Source organism: Hemicordylus capensis, chromosome 9 (genome assembly GCF_027244095.1).
Source record: "Hemicordylus capensis ecotype Gifberg chromosome 9, rHemCap1.1.pri, whole genome shotgun sequence".
Lineage (NCBI taxonomy): Eukaryota > Metazoa > Chordata > Lepidosauria > Squamata > Cordylidae > Hemicordylus > Hemicordylus capensis.
The window spans coordinates 25,283,503-25,303,367 of NC_069665.1; the positions used below are offsets into that span (position 1 = coordinate 25,283,503).

At 43.8% G+C, this 19,865-nt stretch overlaps 1 protein-coding gene across 4 annotated transcripts in view; it reads right to left on the bottom strand.

Annotated features, from left to right (window-relative positions):
* RPGRIP1L (RPGRIP1 like) overlaps positions 1–19,865 on the bottom strand; it is an 81,001-nt gene that overhangs the window by 15,824 nt on the left and 45,312 nt on the right. For all 4 annotated transcript variants that reach the window (XM_053270964.1, XM_053270963.1, XM_053270965.1 and 1 more), the window contains 3 exons: positions 15,951–16,113; positions 13,932–14,026; positions 5,065–5,248 (listed from right to left, as the gene is read on the bottom strand). In XM_053270964.1, the coding sequence (XP_053126939.1) occupies positions 5,065–5,248; positions 13,932–14,026; positions 15,951–16,113 (442 nt within the window). The remainder of the gene's footprint in view (positions 1–5,064; positions 5,249–13,931; positions 14,027–15,950; positions 16,114–19,865) is intronic.

The window sequence follows — 19,865 nt, forward strand, 5'->3', positions numbered from 1 at the left end:
CCCCTTGAAGTGAAAATTATGGCTGGGTTCCAGTTGAAAACACTGGAATGACACTCATTGCTGCCTTCTCATCCCTGCTGCAAGCAGATGAAATTCTTTTGAAACTTCCTCCTGCTTAAGCCCTGTTCAGATGTTCCCAATAGGATTAAGATAAGCACATGGGGTGGAGATCAAGATTGTCCCCACTGGCGTTGCCCTTGACTACTGTTTGATCGGCTCTGCACAGACAGACCCCCGCAGGAATACAAGCAATCTGCACTGTGCAAAATGCTTGGGGTGCGTGCAGGGAGTTTAACCAGTGTTGGTCCAGGTGTTAGGGTGTTCTTGGGAAAATGTATTCACTGGGCTGCCTCTCTGTGCTATTCACTGAGCCCAATTCCCACTGCCACCAGAAGGAGAGGAAAGGCAAGCAACTCCATAACGGCTGCCATCTTTGTTTAGTCTCCTGGTCTCTCTATCTAGCTCAGAGAGAGAGGGAGAGTGGAAAGCGGCCACATGGCCAAAGTGTAGGTGGTGGGCACTTTGCTGGAACATGGGCCCCAGGAGATGCCTTTCTCCTGATGCTGGCCCTGGCGCCTGAGCACATCTGTTTGTACACATCTAGGCCATGAGCACACAGGGCTTACCAATGTGTGCAAGTGAGGGGCGGGGTCTGCTGCTCTGATCCTAGGCCCCCTCCATTATTGATTTGCCTCTTTTCACAATGTCTAAATTAGGGATGCGACTGCAATCCCTCCAAAATAGAATTGGAAGAAAATCTTAAGGTTCCTTCATGGAGAAACTAAAATGCAAAGAAAATTTTAGGCTTTCTCCCAAGGAGATACTTTGGAGAATTTCTCCATGACCTCTATCTTATACCAGGTGGCCAATCCATTCAAACCCCAGGGTCTTATTCCGCAACAAACACTGAGACATGGGGCATATCTACACAATAAAGCAAGGATGGTTTGATACCAGTCCAAACCTACAGTATTATTTCATCAAGTCTTGGAATGGTAGTTGTTGGTGCTGAGTACTCTCAGAGAGATTCCTAGCTCTCCTTCATAGAATCCATGGGTTCGCTGTATCTAGGTTTAACTTGCTTCCATCCTAGAAATGTTTAATCAGAAAGTGACTCAAGGCTGCTGCTGGGTTCTTCATACATGGCTGGTTCTGGGACAGGCAGCTTTCTGTTGTTCTTTATTGGAGGTAGAAAACAGACATTGGGGTTATCTACCACCCCAGTCATCATACCTTCTCCATAATCGTTCTGCTCTTCCTTAATGCGGAATTCTAACAAAGAGTTGCCTGGATGGAATACTGACCACTTTATGCCTAATAAGGTTTGTTTAAATGGGTAGAGTCAACAACTTAAGAAACCGTTAAAAGACAATCTGATTCCTTTATTGTATAATAATAAGATTTGATTTATCAATGGTAAAACTAACTTCCTGCAACATATGTATATTTAAAAAGAAAAGAAAAGAATCAGACTAGAGGGATTGAGAATGCTAAATCATGACACTGTATTGCTTATTAAGCTAGCACTCGAAAAGATCTCTTTGTCTAAGATGTAAGGCAGTTTTTAAAAAGCCAGTCACAGTACTAAGATATAAATATAATGAGAACTCAATAAAAAAAGAGTATTATTTACCAAGAAATAATGATTTCTCAAATTACATCTGGATTTATCGTTCCCCCAACCCCCATACAAAATCCAGAGGACTACTAGTTTTCCTCTAAGCTCAAAGTACACTTCCTTCCCCCATCATGTAAATCTCAGTTTTATTAAAGAAAATATTCAATTAACCCCAAATATTCTACATACCCAAATCTAATTAGGCATGAATAAGAAATGGAGTAAAGCTATAGTAAACACACACATTCTGACTTCATTACTATTAGATTATTGGCTTTCTCACTGACATTATCAAACAGCAAATTCATTAGGACTTTTCCCTGAAATGCTGTTCCTTTCCGAGCAAAGCTGGCACGGAGGAGAAATTAGATGGCCAGTTATTTAAGTAATGCTCTAGGAAGAACAAAGCAGCCATGTTAGAAATGAGTTTTCAGTTATAACTTTTTTGGCAATTACAACAAATATATTTCCCAAGAGAGAGATTAAGACATATTCCAAGCCTGAAGATTGATTATGCAACAGAACTAAATCCCAAGTTGCCACAGTCAGGGTTCAGTATGAAAACAAAATGGCGCACTAGATACAAATGAGCTCTGCAAATTCAAGATGTCTAATCAATCACTGTTTGAATAACCATATACACATTTTTGGGTTCTTCGCTGTTTTCATGAAAGTAATTAAGCGAATGCTGAAACTATTTCATAATCATCAAGCTGTGAGAAAATTGAGGCTTTAGAACAAATCAATACGAGCAACTTAGAGAGAATCTACACTACCAGGATGTTTTGCCATTGTCCCAATCTTATTCTTAGCTTCATTTGAACAAACCCAAATACATTGATTATTTTAAATCAAGGTTTAATGTCCCAGATGGATGCTGTAAATGCTAGGCTAGTGTGACAGGATCTAAGGGGATGCACTGGTCCTGTAAATGGACCCAGAATAAATATCATGACATTGTCTCTTGGGTCCACAATGTTGTGATGGTACGAACCAGTACTGGCAGATATATTGCTGCATGCATTGACTGCCCATCACAGAACTGTTTTCCAAGGAGACAGGACAGTGTCTGTTTATATGGTATCTTAAATCTGGCAATTTTTTAAAAAACACCTGAAAACCCATCTTTTCACCCAAAGCTTTCCCAGCTTTTTACAACTGTCTGTTGTAGCCGCGCGGCTACTCACGAACAGATAGCCTGGGTTTGCGGAGTGCTCGCTCCGCAAAACCGGGCTAAGGGGCAGGCTACAGGAGTGGGTTAGCCGCTCCAGAACCACTGGGCTCGGCTGCGAGCCCAGTGATTTTGATGATCAGCAAAAACCAGGCTAGTGGAGGCCAGCCCGATTTTTGCTGATCGTCAGAATAGCCCCAATGTCTATATGTGATGGCTTTTGAACCTCCTTCCTCAAGGTGAATAGGTGAGTTTTGCTTGTCTGTGCCAGCTGTAAAGATATCAGTCTGAGGCCTACTAGTATCTCCGGCAGGAAGACAGATACACAATCCAGGATACTCAAGGACAGGTGGAATGCAGCAGATATCTGGAGCATGCTAATGGGGTTTAAAAGTTATCTCATTTTAAAACTGGGTTTTGCCATGGAACAGTTAAATAAGTAAAGCACACCATGAAAATAATTATTAGATATAAGTTCAAACAGGATTTCTGAAGTCCTAGACTTCAGTAATAAAATGAGGGGCTGTTTCTTCTCGAAGTAAAAGTTTTAATAACGCTGAAAAGGCACATTCCATCTTTCAAGTTTGAACTAACATGTAATAAATTTAGAAACCCTATATATTTAAATAAATGAAGTCACTAAGAACCTTTTATAACGCCAAGAAAACAAATGCCATTATAATAAACCAAGTTGGCTGAGAACACAATTCCCTCCCATTTACAACCTTAACACGCTGAAAAATTACAGAATGGATAAAATGCAGGCAAATAAATAGCAAAGTTACTGACACCGACAGCTGGGCGAGTTCCCAATTGGCAAAATACATCCCCCCCCCACCTTGGAAGCAGGACTCTGTGCTTCAAAGACACATGTGAGCTGAACTATAAACTTCCTTATGAGGGGATGTCTGAACGTTAGATTTTGTGCAATCCTGTGGATTAATGAATCCACAGATGTTCTTGTATTCTGTTGTATGACAATGTGCCATCAGCATCTATTATGGGCTGACACAAGGGAAAAGGGTCATCTGCTTATGTGCAGAACTCTCCAGCTATACATCAAAACTCAACTGCCTGGGGGTAGCCTTGGCCAAGTGCCGGTTCTCCATAAGCACCACTGAGCTGCAACAGAGCTGAGCAACTAGTGCTTCTCTGTTTGCTTCTTTTGCCAACCTCATCCTTTAACTTTTGAGCTGGGCAATTTCTAAGCACCATGTTCACAAATAACATCAGCTGGGTGACATTCTTGTGAACATGATGGGAGCCTGTCTGCTCGCTCTGGCCCTGTTCTGCTCATCCTTACCGAATTCATATTCGGCTCCTAATGTGGAAAAACATGTTTCAGCCTCTGAAAGGGGCACTAGTGCTTCTTCCCATTGCCATTGAAATGCTAGGATCCTGATGGATGCATAACTGGAGCGCCTGAAGGCAAGAGGGAGATCACTCAGGGTAATCTGCAGTTATCTATCTATCTATCTATCTATCTATCTATCTATCTATCTATCTATCTAATTAATTTATATATTACCCAAACTTTCGTCTCTGGGCGGTTAACATTAAATATATGTTATTTATGTTGATATGCTGGCTTCACAAAAATCTGAAAGGGAAAAAAACCCCTGTGGGGGACAACCCCTTGCCAAACGCAACTGGAGCAGAATGTTCGCGGACTCAGAGGGCACTTAACAGACAGCTAGGTGGGGGGAGCTAATGGAACTCAGTGGCGAAGAGAGTGGGGAAGGGAGCCTGAACAAAAAGACTGGAAAATTTCTCAACTTGAGGAATACTCCCTCAACAGTTACAACCCTCTCTGCTTCTGAGGGGGAGAGATGCCTAAAAACGTTCACCATGCTCACGCACAGATTCATGCATACCAGGGACATATTTATAACACATGGATGCCACGGATATACTGCAAGCCATGGTTGTGGACTCCGTGGAGACATTTAGTTGGCTAGTGTGGGAAGCAGTATGCTGGACTAGAGAAACCTTTGGTTTGAACCAGCACAGCCTTTCCTATGTTTTTTTAAATGCATATTGTCTTCATTATACAATTTACAAAATGGTAAATTTTCAACAGGAATGGCTATAAAGCAGGGATTTCCAAGACAAGATGAAGTTGGACCACAACTCCCATCACACCCGGCCACAGTGACAAGGGATAATAGGATTTGTAGTCCAACAGCATTTCAAGGCCCAAGTTTGAGAACCCCTGCTTTAAAAGAAGATATGTAATTAGTGATTTAGATACATAACAAACATAAAGAATACATACCGTGGCTATAATTGTAATAGACCCACTGTCCAATTTTAGGTTTGGGAAGCGATACTGGAGTTTCATCTGCTGGGAAATTGGCAAACCTGCACTCCACAAACAGCCGCTGTATCGTATCATCCATTGCAATCTGAGATTCTGTGAGGCTGAGGGATATGATTTCAATCCGGATTTTTTCGGCAGACTGTTTTAAAAAAAGACAAGAAGAAATGCACACTCCTGAACTTCCTGTAATGCCAAAGTGTCACAACAAACATGCAAATTGCATGAGATGTTTTGGATGATAAAACATGACTGATAGTGTATGACAGAGATACAATAAGGTCCTAATGCCCTGGGGTTTGTCGTTAACACTGCCATCGTCACCGGCTACTGATTTACATTTGACGCTGGAAAAAAGCCTTTCCTAGCCCTGCAGGTGTGAAAATTGTTGCTTCACATCTCAAGATAGTTTTCTGAAGCAAGAGATACCAAACACCCATATTTCTCTCCATGGAAATTTTACACACACACACACACACACACACACACACACACACACACACACACACACACACCACGTAACACTGTGATGATACTACGTACCCCAGTTCTCTAATTTAGAAATGCATTTGCTTTAAGTTTTATTCCCTCGGTCATCTCCCTCAAACTGTTGTCTTGTACAGTTGGGTTTCTGGGGTAGGGGGACATACTCGGCTACTGTCATAAATGCACCTGCTCTACAAATGTTGATTTCAGAGGGGATAAGGCATGATGCAATCTACAGTGTGTCAAGAATCCGCAAGCGGAGTTTTTCCTGCAATTTCCACGGAACAGTCTTGTAAACGCAGCCCCCCCCCCGACACAACACACAAACAAGGGAAGCCTGCATCTCCAAACTTGCAAGATGCTTGTGCATGGGAACTGCAGCCCGTTCTAGGTCCTCGGTGTGTCTGTGCGTCGTCCCCCCAATTTGGAGACGCGAGTCCCTCTTTCACACCTGAACCGGTTTTCCTGCTGCATATACCTGTGTACTATCAGTGCTGCACAAAATAGAGATGTGCACGAACTGGTTCGGAGACCCTTTTATGGACCTCCGAACTGGTTTGGGCAGCTTGAAAGTGGGGGGATATCTTTAAGGACTGGGAAGGGTGCTCCCCCAGTGTTTCCCCCACCAGCGCTGCGTCTAAAAACAGTCCCATGGGCCGGCAGCGTACCTTCTTGCCACTCCAGTGTACGTCGGACTGGAAGTGACCAGAAGTGCTGGGTGCATGTCCAAACCCCCCCCCCCCCCGCTTCGAACCAGCAGGCACCAGTTCCATGCACACCACTAGCACAGAAGTGAGTTTGAAATTTCCTAGCTTTCCTTCTGGCCATGCATTTGCAAGATTGCTTCACCGTGTGAAGACTACAGGGAAAAGTCACCCCATGGTGACTTTTTCCATGTCAAAATTATGCATGTAGATTGAACCAAACTGGTGTGCATATGAGTTTAAAGACTGAAATGTGCTGTACCTTATTTGGGAGAGTTTTCATGTCAAATATTAACAGGGTAGCACACAAACATTCCCCCAGAATAAGTCAGTGGTTTCAAAGAACACGTAACCACTGTGATTTCAAAATTAGACTACACAGCAGAACATTCAAAGGATGCGATTCTGTTCTTCAAAGAGCGCACTTGCAGATCTGAACTGTCAAGCTCTTCTTAACTTTTCTCTTTATGGCTCACCTCTACATTAAAGACTGTTCCTCCTGTGTGGAACGTGAAGGCTTCTGTTGTAAATTCAAATCACTAAACTCGCAGTAGTAATTACGGAATTAAAACAACAAGAAAGAGAGACCAGCTTTCTAGAGGTGGGGCGTTCAAGTGCAACATTACTTACTATTGCTGATGGGTTTTCAGAGTATATTCTATAATTAATCAATTGAAAAGCCTAAGAATCCCACCGTAATGTGTACATATATATAAAATATCCTTCATAAAGAACAATATTCACTGCTGTCAACCCCCTTCAATATTTGATGAAGTAATTTTACCTCCCCCCTCTTTCAAAAGACATTTTCTTTTATTATGTATCCTAAGACACTTTAACTAAAAACCCAAATCTGAATATTTCAATAAGGTTGTTTTATTATTCAGTAGATTCATGGAAATTTTACTAGGATGACAGAGAAAATTCCACACCATTCTGTCTCCGCTAATACAGGTACATGGCTTCAGCTGGCAATATTACTAGGATTAGCATAGTATGATGAAATATTTAAAGGAATTTTTTTTTCTAAAAACCTAATAAATCAAATGACTGCCAAATGTCATTAAAGTGATGGTCTTTGACTTGAATATGCTTTTCATATTCAAATTTGAAAAGAAAGAGATGAAAGCCTGGAAAGGTTACTCAGTTTCAACTAATAACCTCAAGCACTCTCCCATTCACATGCATAAAAAATGAAATTGCCTCTATTGTCTAATTTTACTTCAGAAACAACTCCTTTCTCCTTCCATTGTGCAGATATATTAGAAGTATTTTTAAGTGATATTCAGAGCCATTTCCCTCCAAATATTTAACCAGGCTGTCAAGACCAGCTCATGCTTAGATGGCAGTTTACAAATGAAGTCCAAATGTAAAATGCATACGTAGCAGCAGAGCCTCTGAGGTTTAATGGAGGAAAAGAGGTATGCTTGTTTTCTGTTAAGCAAAGACGGGGCTTTCAGCAGAAAGGTGGGCAAAGGAGATGCACAAGGCGATTCTGTGGGGCCAAGCAGCAGATCCCAGCAAAGAATTTACAAGGCACACTTCGGCCATGATTCGATGAGCCCCTTTTAATTCATCCTCAGTGTGGTGAAGAATGTTTCCGGTGTGGATTTAAGGGAAGGACAGAGGCAAAGGCTAGTTTTGGAAGGGGACCAGGCCATCCTGTGGTGTGTGCACAGAGCGTAGCGTTTAGAATTTTGGGTGGAGCCCAAAGATTATATTTATTTTATTATATCCGGTTGCTGCTTTCGGATGAAGACTTGGCCTTCACTTATAACACTGCCAAGTTCTGCGTGGCAGCCTGTAGGATCTGCCGGGTTGTGTCTGCCAGGCCTTTCCCTTGCCTCAGCTCTGCGTAGTCTTTTAGTTAGTTAGTGTACTAACGAACTAAATAGTTCACTAACTATTTTATCTTTACTAGTGTTCCTATTTAGATGTCTTATTTTATATATCCCCGTTTTAGCCACTGCTTTTTGCATTTTTTATATTATTACACATTGTATATGAGCATGATTTCGAAAATACAGCTGTTTAATAATCGCGTAGCTACCCTCTTTTCTAAGGATAGCAGCTTTATAGTGTTATAATATAGCTTTATACTATTAAAGTAGTAATTTTCAAGTAATATAGTTTTATGGTTCCATAATTTGTTTTTATTATTTTGAATCATGCACTACTGTTCTATCTTATGCTGGTCTTGGACTGTAATAAAGATGATTGGTTGACAGATATATTTCTTTCTTTCTGGAACGTATATGCCTCTTGGTGTATATGTTAAATGGCTTTCAAAGCAGTGTACAATGCAATGAAAACATCACTGTAAGGAAATTGTAAAACGAAGCGAGAATTTCAACTTACCTGCAAAACCAAAAAACCCCCAATATTTTGTGCAGATCTGAAACTTATTTATTATTTATTTTTATTATTTATTTAATCTATATACTGCTTGACTCCAAAGGCTCTAGGTGGTTCACAAAAATAGACACAGCTATATACTTATAAACCTGCATGTTATTTGTGGTGTGGCAAATCTTCCCTGGAAACGGTGAGGGGAAGGTTGCCTTACCAGAGGCAACAAACGAAGTTAGCAAGCAGATCAGTGGTTCCACTTTTCCTCTGGCAAGGATGTGTATATAATGGGAACCCAGCTGCTTTCCTCATTGAAAGAATGCAGAAAGGTCAAGGGCAGCTAAGCACTCACTTACCTGACCTCTGCAATCTTCTCTACTGATAGAGATAACTGGTGGAAGAAGGCAAAGGAGGATTGGTCTTCATGCAGTTACTACTACTACTACTACTACTATGAATATTTATATACCGTTTTTCAACAAAAGTTCTCAAAGCAGTTTGGAGCAGTTAGGCAGTAGTGTGAATGTACACAGATCACTCATAGGAACACAGGAAGCTACCATATACTGAGTCAGCCCATTGGTCTTTCTAGCTCAGTATTGTCTACACAGACTGGCAGCGGCTTCTCTAAGGCTGCAGGCAAGAATCAATCTTAGTCCTATCTTGGAGAAGCCAGGGAGGGAACTTGGAACTTCTGCACTTCCCAGAGCGGCTCCATCCCCTAAGGGGAATATCTTGCAGTGCTCACACATCAAGTCTCCCATTCAAATGCAACCAGGGTGGACCCTGCTTAGCTAGGGGGACTAGTCATGATTGCTACCACAAGATCACTGGTCTTGAGGAGCTTGATAATTCTTCCTGAAGGGCTACTGTGCAAGTGCATTACCCAGCTGTGTGAATGAAAACGAATCACGACAAAGACCAGGCAGGTTGACAAGTCTAAAAGAATTCTATATAAAGTAACACAAAAGCTGATTATATTATGTTGTAATTTGTAGTTTACTGTGAGCCACCCAGAGACGCAAGTTTTGGGAGGGATATAAATATGTCAAATAAATAAATAAATAAACAGACAACTATTATTATTATTAAGGACCACCAATATGTTTTTTTAACTTGCTGCATTTTTAGTTTGTTACAACATATGGTGCTCTACAGTAGAAACACAGCCACCTATTGCTGGCTCATTCTCGGTAAAGAATGCCGTATGTCCAAATTAATTAAGACCCTCAGATCTTCGTTTAGAAAAAGTGATGATGACAGTTTTCACTGAAATGCTATTAGTGCAAGGGAAAAAGCCACACACACACATGCACCGACACTATCTATAATGAAGGAGAAAAGATGTAAACACACCTAGAGGAAAATGAGACCACCGCGGAATAAATTGGTTTTGCTAAGATTTGCCTCGTGGGCACATTTGCAGAGAACTTGAGAGCTGACAGCAGTAAATTTTATTGTGATAATTGAAAGCTATATTATATTTCTCAAAATGATCAAGTGCAGAGGTGGAGGGAGGGAAATGAGCAATTGTTTAATTTAATTTGATTCTCTCTCTCTCTTTTCTAGACTTTGCCAAAGCAAATACACATTTCCAGTTCTGATGTCTATTTTGAGGGCCTGGAACAAGGCTTTTAATCAATGTATTATACATCAAATTGATAATGTTAACTTCTGATTATTCCAGAGTATGAAATATTCATAAAGAACATTTCCAAAGTTTTACATTTCCCTGATTCCACCCCCCCTTCCATTAATTATCATGCCTGGAAGCTTTTTAGCAGAAGTACCAGGCGTCATCTTGACTCAACTTGACAAGCTAGCAAGGCCCAATTACGTTGGCACTCGCTGGCACTTTGATGTAGTGGAAACGAAAAGAGATAGGGGTAAATTGTATAGCACATTATGTTAATGACATGATTTAATCCAGCCACTAAACTTTATGTAGCCTGTTAAAAGAGATGCTAACACTAATTACGCCACTTTGGAGAGGAAAAAGAAGGGGACAAGCATTTCCTACCGACAAAGCGAAGCTCATAAATGTTGTAAATGCAATGAAACAAAATGAAGTAATCTATGATTAATTATACATAACAGACGCAAAGAAAAAGAGACGAAAAAGCAGCAAGTCGTACAGCTAAGTCCTGGGGAAATAAATCTGTTAAGATTTCTTTTTTTGTGAGGAGTGGATCTCAGAAATAACCGTGGACTGTCACGCTTGGCATGTGGAGTGTAATCTTAGGTGGCTTCAACAATATGGCGTGGAGCGGAGATTCGTGGGACAATGAGAGAGGCAGAATCTCCGAGCAGACACAGAAGTCGTGTTTACAGTGGCTCGGGTAGTCGCGGGGATAGCTGTCGTGCTGAGAGAAGCAAATGGCGAACCAGGGCCCAGCTCTGTCATCTCATAAAACTAACAGTGCATTTCTGCAATAAAGGGTTTAGACACTGGTTCCCGCTGTAATGGCACAAAACCCCCCTGAAATAAATGGGTGGGGCCTAAAAATAAGTGGGTGGGGCCTAGCTGCTGCTGTCACAAGCACTGAGGCGACTGGCGACATCAGCAGCTGCTTCAGGGAAGGGCTGTGGCCTCTAGTGGGGACTAAACTAACCTGTGCAAGCTTAGGAAGTGGCACGGGGTGGGAGGAGAGAAGGCTGCCAGCAGCCTGCTCTTCTCTCCTCATGCATCTTGCAAGCTTTGCAAGGAGGGCGAGGAGGAACTTCGTCGGTGCATTTTTTTTTAAAAAAAGAAAAACACACATTACAAATAGTCGTTAAAATCGATTCGCAAAGTGATGTGTGCCCCCACCCCGTAACAATGCATCCGGACACCACAAAAAAAAGAACTCTGGACCCCCTCGTTGGGGGGCGGGGCTTCCACCTCCAGAGAATAAGAACCAGTGTGGTGTAGTGGATGGAGTGCTGGACTAGGACCGGGGAGACCCGAGTTCAAATCCCCATTCAGCCATGAGACTGGCTGGGTGACTCTGGGCCAGTTACTTCTCTCTCAGCCTAACCTACTTCACAGGGTTGTTGTGAGGAGAATCTCAAGTATGTAGTACACCGCCCTGGGCTCCTTGGAGGAAGAGCGGAACATAAATGAAATAAATGAATAAATGTGTTTACCTGCCTTTTTATGTCCCTGTTTTCTTAATTAATTTGTGTGTGTGGGGGGTGTTTTTTGGGTTTTTTTGTAAACAAATGGGGAACCTGAGCCAGACTATGCACCACCCTCTTGAAAAGCTCCCAAGTGTCAGAACCAGTCCCAAAGAGTTGCCCTGACTGCAGTGCTGGTGCTCTTACCGCCCTCCTGATGCACTAGTAATCTGCTGACCCACCTCGCCTCATGAAAGGGCCGCCCCTGCTGGAAACCTCAAGGCCCTGCTCCATGTTGGAGCACACAGTACTGAGACGAACACAACAAATATTTATATACCCCTTCTCAAAACAAGTTCCCAATATGGTTTACACAGATTTAAACAAATCAATCAATCAACGAGCAGACTTTGACTCAGCTCTTTTCAAAATATTAGGCATCAGGGTAATACTTGCGTCCTGAGCAGCAGGACTCCTGTGTGCACCTGGAACTGCCGGACTGAGCTCTCCAGGTGGAAACTAATCCTCCTCCCCAGCCTTTAAAAAGCCTTCCTCAACTCAACGGGGTTTGCCTAAGTTAAGCATGCTTAAATCCCGCTGATTTCAAAGGGAGACCCGAAGCACATTTCCCAGTTCTGACCAGTGTTCCCTGTAACAGGGATTCCCAGATGTTGTTGATTACAACTCCCACCATCCCCAGTCAAAGGCCACGGCAGCTGGGGATGGTGCGAGTTGTAGCCAATCACATCTGGGCATCCCTGTTACAGGGAACACTGGCTCTGACTTATTGAAGCCAATGAGACTCAGGAGCGGTTACATTTGGCTAGATTCTTTCCATTACTTTGAAGAAAGCCTTGTGAGTTCAAGGGGAGTTACTTTCCCATCATGGCTTCTGTCCATCAATTGCTCGAATGAACAGAAGCTTTGATGTTCTCAAAGCATTTCGGAATCCGCACAGCGTGGAGAGTAGATGGGGAGTAGTCCCTATCATTGAAGTGGATTTGCAGTGTTCAAGAAGAACTCAAGGTAGGGACCAGTGGACTCCTATAGAGCTCTGGACCGTAGCCCTGGTGTTCAAAGACCCTTCTTTTCCTCCTTGCACAATTGCTACATTTCCTGGTGAGCAGATGCGTGCAGAGCAGCAGCCACAAAAGACCCACGCACCAGCCTCTTTGAGGATGCAGATATTTTGCCATCTTAAATCATTCCGGTTATAATTGAGCACTGCAAGACTAGAGATTTGTAGACCCAGCTGCGTTTTTGCAGGGCTCATTGGCAATGAGTAATTTTCCTATTTGGCTCACATTGTTACAGCTTAAAAGAATCTGATGGCACTGAATATGCAGTTAATCATAATACAGTTCCACCTATTAAAATAATTTCTTTCTCTGGTTTGGGTAGGTGGCAGCATTTCAAAACCCTGCTGAGGAATGATGAATAGACAGGCAGCCAATCAAGCATGAAACATTGCTTAATGTAGCTGGTTATATTCTAAGATGTTGCACATGCCTTACTTTTGAAGCCAGATTTTGAACACTAATCAGGATGGTATCGATCACTGTAGGCACACTTTGCAATGCTAAAAATTCAAGCCCAGGTTTCTGAACGAGGGTACTGGCGACATGAAACAATTTAACGGACAGGGTACCTGCCACCAAGCACTCTTGCCACACAAACGCGAGTGATGTTCTGAAACAAGAATTCAAAAATGACGATCTCGAGCCACAGGTCCTTCTGATTATTTGGGCTAGCTTCACTTATAAGGGAGCAGCTAAGGTTGCTGCAAACCGCTGGTTCCTGGAACACAAACGGGATCCCAATTTTCAGTGTCGGTAAGACGATGGTGACATTGGATGTGTCATCCAAACTCACCAGTGTTGGCATATTCTAACTTGCAGTTCCGGACCTGACATCTGGAATCTAGATTTGAAGCAATCGCGGAAGTAACTGAGAAAGTGTAGAATATGCCAGCATGAGTGGGTTCAGATGACATCTGCAATGTTGCCATCGCTTTCCTGACACTGGATGCTGGGCTGCTGTTCACCTCCGGGAAAGGGAGATGTCACATTGTGTGTGAAGCCTCCCTTTGTGAGCAACAGCACTGGGACTGGGAGAGAAAGAGACCACTTTTCCAAAGCGCTTAGGAATGTCCCGGGTGGAAGAATTGATTTCAAAAGAACACCGACTAACCTGCCTAAGGCTCATGGAGACTGGACTCGGAACAATGCAGTCATCACTATCTGTAACTGATTCAGCAGCATCCGTTGTCTGTCTGTCATCCTGATCTGTAGGGGGGGAAACCAATCAAAACAGGAGGAAAATTATCCAGTAAAAAGCCTGGTAAAGACAGTAAGCACATAACAGAAAAGCTAGTGAAGAAGCGATGTTCAGCTTCCTTGCAGAGTGTGATGCTGGCTAATCGATGGTCATTAAATGGTGTCTAGAATCACCCAATTCTTCCTCAGACTTTGGGCGGGTTCGCATGACCTGCTGGAAGTCGGTAAGAATTCTGGGAGAGGGACCTGGAGGTTCCTATGTTGCGCCCTGCTCCAGCGTGGCGCGTTGTCTGAACCTGCCCAAGTCTGGTTGGCAAGCAGCCAAACCGACTGGTTATTGACTTCAGCCCGAGGTTCATAAGCAAAGGCTGAAGTTGGCTTGACAAAGTTGGTAACGTGTCAGTTTGGCCAGTTGTCAACTGGATCTGAACAGGTTCGAACAACACTCTGAAGAGAAATGTGCACATCGCGGGAACCTCTGGTTCCCCCTCCTGAACTGCTTTCCGACGTCTGGCAGATTGTGCGGGTTTCATGCGATTTGTCGAGACACACAAATTTGCAAGTTCCTTCATAATAAGGGATTATTAAACAAATGAATATTTAACATTAATTAAGAACATAAGAACAGCCCTGCTGGATCAGGCCCAAGGAAGCCCATGTAGTCCAGCATCCTGTTTCGCACAGTGGCCCACCAGATGCCGCTGGAAGCCTACAGGCAGGAGCTGAGGGCATGCCCTCTCTCCTGCTGTTACTCCCCTGCAACTGGTACCCAGAAGCATCCTGCCTTTTCTGAACTACAATGAACTATGTACACTGTGCAATACAACTTGGAGAGAAATAGTCATTTGATGCTTCTGGCTCTTATTTTGAAATCCAGAAATGACTGGTTTTCAGGGCAATCCCTATTCATTTCAATGGAACCTGAGTGGGATTTGTGCTGCTAGCAGAAAGGGTCTCAGTTCACAGGAACTTCTATTCACTTCAATAGAGCTTGAGAAGAATCTGTGCTAGGGTGGTTCACACAGTGATGACCAGGGTAGGAGATGCCTCCTCCTCTAGTTTGGGAGCTGTGCATGATCCCATTTTGTGATTGTCTGTGATTGTAAAACAAGGTCAGAGGTGGGGATCTCAGCTACTTGCTAAGCCCCATCCAGGCAAGAGGGTTTCCCCTCCTACCTTGTCCTGAAGCTGGGAATGGACTCTGGATAGGGTGTGCTGGTCCTATCCGGTTGGGCCTGAGTGCATGATGAAGATCCTTGCCTCTGACCATGTGCAGCTCCCGAACTTGGGAAAGATGCTTGTCCTACCCTAGTAATCATTGTGAGAACATCTCTCCTGTTTGTGAGCTCTGAATTAGGGGTCACCTCCATGGATTTAATGGAACTTGAACAGGATTTGTGACTTGCAGCAGGAGGACCCTCATGTTACTTCTTGGATACTGCACAGAGAAGAAAGGGAGAGGAGCTGTGTGACCTGGGATTTTTACATTCTTTGCATTAAGGTGCCTCTCACAGCTTCCATCCTGAGATGTGAGAAGGCAAAGTAGACCTCTCATTGTCTGAGACTCTCACTCTCTTTGACATTATGGATTACTGTTATCTGCAGACAAAAGGAGTGCAGGTTTTAAAATATTCTTCAGAACAGCTTCTTCTCTGAAGCAGGAATCTCTCTTCTGAAGAGGGAATATAAAGACATTTTAAAACAGAAGCCAGCTTCCTTTAATATTTTATGAAACTAGGTTGGAGACGGGATTTCTCTTTATCAATTATTATAAAGCTGCAAGTTGTTCTTTGGTCTGACACCAACAACTCCACTTGGCTAGAGCTGAGAGGGAGACCAAAATAATGACTTTTATCTGGAGGCTACCCCATGTGGTTAGCAACATATGCTTAATAAGGAGCAAGAAACAGGCAGTTTCTAAGCCGAAAGTTACCTTCCGGTTCCAGTTCCTCAGTCATTTCAGTTTCATCTCCTGAAGTAGCCGAGCTCTGGTCAGCAAACTGACCTTCAGAGACCTGAGAAAGATCTTCATTCTCCTGAGGAATCTCTACCATGGGTTTGCTTATTCTGTTCTCTGCTTGTCTTTCTGATTCGACCTTGAGTTAGATGAGGATTTAAAAAATGTTAGCAGACATTTCCAGCCATTCTCCTGGCCAAGAGTGGTGTTTTGGAGGGGCGGTGGGGGGGGGATTTATTTTTCAACAAATTGTATGCTGCTTTCCTACACATAATACTCAAGGCAGCTAATCAGGAATCAATCGTCCTAAAAGTATATTATAATATTATGTACAAATGACAAAATACATACAGTTACAAAATACAAGAGGGCCCTGATATTTGCGGGGGTTCTGTTCCACAGTACAACCGCAGATATACAGACACTGAATATTGAGTTATTGCGGCAATGGGGAATTGAGGGTTAGGTTCCCGGTTAGAGGGAAACATCAACAAAACATCAAATTTTGCAGGGTGAGGGAATGAAGGAGGAAGGCTATCACACTTAGCTGCTCCCCCGAGTTGCGCTGTGCCCCAGAATGCCCCCCGATTGACCGAAAATTGCTGTTTGTCTCTCTTAAAAACCCCCAATGGAGCTATTTTGAGGCTCCAGACACAAAACGGCAGCCAGAAATGACATCCGCGGTCCTTTATAGCCATCCCCGGCCTGTGGATACACGGTCAATGCCCCCGCCCCAGAGGTTGGCTGTCTATTACTCAATAATGGATATGCAAATCCGTGGATAAACGAATCTGTGGATACTGAGGTTCAACTGTACATACACTGAATAAAAAGGCAGAGACTAATTCAAACATGCCCCCCCACTCCCCTCCTGAGCCAAAAAACACAACAATCAAATTAAGCCAACTTGTAAATGAAACTAGATTAAACACTGAAAGCTTGTTGAAACATGACTATAGCCCTATTCACACATTATGGTCAACACTCATACCATCTGTGTACAGTGTACACAGATACAGGTATTCACACATTATACTGAACACAGGTGTAACACTTCCTATCTGCACCATGGGACCTGTACCCAGGTTCACTTTTAAAATGAACAAAGGTACAGTCACTCACACAAAAACATGTACGAGTGTACTTTGCTGGTCCGAGACCCAAATAAAGTTTGAATTGAATTGAATTGAGTGTATGAGTGTTCAGACATCTGCACATTCATACAACATAATGTCTGCAAGCTTTTGTCACATGCCAGAGCAGTAACGAGAAGGGAACTCTCTCCTTTGATCTCCTTTGGTAGGGAGTTCCACAGATTACAATTGTTTGTGTGTGCTTTAAAATTAAAACTCATAGTTCTACGGTGCAATTCTGCCACTGCTCAGTTCACCAGCTAATATTTAGATGTTTTCTGTCAAGGAGACTTTACATCTAGGGGAAAAGTTCCACTTGTGCACTGCACGCGGAGAGGTTCAATCGGAGCCAGCCTTAGGAGCAAGTTAGATGCACTAGAATTTCCCCTTATGCTCTCGCCATAGGAATGCTTGGAATACTTGGAAAGAAGCCCACAGACGAAGCGCTATGGATGCTGAATCCATGAACTCTAATCTATCTTGGCACTGCACTCCTGGTTCTTTAATATATAACATGACATGTCTTGTAAACCTGTATAAAGCCATTCACTAAAGCACTCAATTTGCAGAGCCTAGTGTTCCCTTTTCCTGCAGAATTTGGCCATGCATTTTTGAGCTGTTCGAGAAATTAACAAGCCCTCCTTGTCTACTCCAGGAAGAGCTGCAGTTGGGGAAGGAAAGGAATCCATCTATTGCAAAGAGCAATCCGCTTAATCCTTCCCAGGAGATGGCCAGCCTGTCACAAAGGAGGAAAGGAAGGAGTTGCTACCGTGGCAGGATCCCCAGTCAGCCCTACAGTCTTGTGGACCTGCTAAGGCTTGATAAAGCAAAGCCACAGCGGCAGAGGACGTGTGGGTGGTAGGGATGTCCATGAGTCGCGATTCGACACACGATTCGACACACGATTCGAAACACATCCCCGACACCTTTAAAACAGAGGAGAGCAGGTGCGTACCTGCTCCTCTGCCACTCACCGCCACATCTGGAATCGGCAGCACTCCTCTCAGCTATCCTTGAGCGGCCCTGGTGTGATGCTGGCACGCACATGGCCTCCGCACATGCGTGGAGGCCATGTCCGTGCCAGTGTCACGAGAGGGAAGCTGGGGGAAAGTGCAGCTGGTGCACAAAGATAGCTGAGAAGAGCACTGCCGATTCAGGAAGTGGTGGCAAGCAGCGGAGGAGCAGGTATGCACCGACTCCCCTCCATTTTAAGGGTGCCAGGGATGCGTTTCAAATCGTGTGCCGGATTGTGATTCGTACACGTCCCTAGTAGGCGGTCCCAGGGTTTAATTCCTAGGATCTTCAGTTAAATGGCTCTCAGGGAAGGACTGGGGAGGAGAGCTGGTCTTGAGGCAGCAAGCATGAATTGTCCCCATTGCTCAGCAAGGTCTGCCTGGCTTTGCATTTGGATTTGCGAGACTACCTGCGAGGGCTGTAACGATACGGCCATAGCTCAATGGAAGAGCTTCTGCCTGACTTGCATGCAGAAGTTCAGTCCTTGGCATCTCCAGATTTAGGTTCAGCCCTTGGCATCTCCAGGTAGGGCTGGGAGAGACTCCTGCCTGTAACCTCGGAGAGCTGCTGCCAGTCAGTGCAGACAATACTGAACTAGCTGGGCCAATGGTCTGACTCAGTATAAGGCAGCTTCCTATGTCCCTGTGCAAGATCCTGGAAAGCAGCTGAGTATACAGTATGGGCTAAATTAGGGGTACCCAGCCTTTGGTCCCCAGATATTGTTGAACAACAGTTCCCATCAACCACAGCCACAATGGCCTTCAGCCACTGTGGGAGTGATGGGATTTACAGTCCACAAACCTCTGGGGACCAAAGGTTGGGAACTCCTAGGCTAAATGAACAAAATGGTTTGGTTCAGCTTCCGATGGACATAAATGGTTAAGACCCCACAATCTCTCTATTCATGTCCTACGTCACCTTTCCACCACTTAGGAAGGATGGATTGCAAACGTGTTTGAATAAAGCTGTTTGCAGTCTCAGCAGTGCTGGGCTCCCTTCCACATGTAGATCTGCCCCCAAAGAACCAAATAACAGATACTTCCACCCAACACCTGATGTCTATTCTGGTTCTGGGTGTCTCCGCCTAGTTGACGGGGCAAAAAGCAAGCCTTCCCTGAAAACATCTGCCCCCTAGATCAAGCTGGGAATGAAGCAGATGACAGGCAGGAGCAGTGTCCTCTGTAACAAAGGGATCCCAGGTGCCATTGACCACAACTCCCAGCATCCTCAGCTGCAATGGTCTTTGGCAGGGGATGCTGGGAGTAGTCAATGACATCTGGGATTCCCTGTTACAGGGGACACTGGTCAGGAGGATAGTGCTTTTCCTGCTGATGGCAGATGCACCTATCGGGAACAGGACAGAATAGAACACAGAGCAATTAAATCCAAGATATTGGATTTTCACTAAAAAAAAACACCATAGACAAGACACGTACTGTTTGGAAAGGATTCTCTGCATCCAAAGGTGTAAAGGAATGCTACCAGAGGATGTGCTAATGGCCACCAGTTTGGGTGACTTCAAAAGGGGATCAAACAGATTCATGGAGGACAAGTCTATCAATGGCAACTAGTTCCAATGGCTGCAAGCAACCTCTACATCCTGAAACGCTATGCCACTGAATATGAATAGCTTGCAAACAAGAGTAGTAGAAATCGGTTGTCTTTGTGCAGCTTTGGGGCTTCCTAGAAACATCTGGCTGGCTGCTGTGGGAAACAGGATGGTGCATTTTGCCCTCCTCCTCAC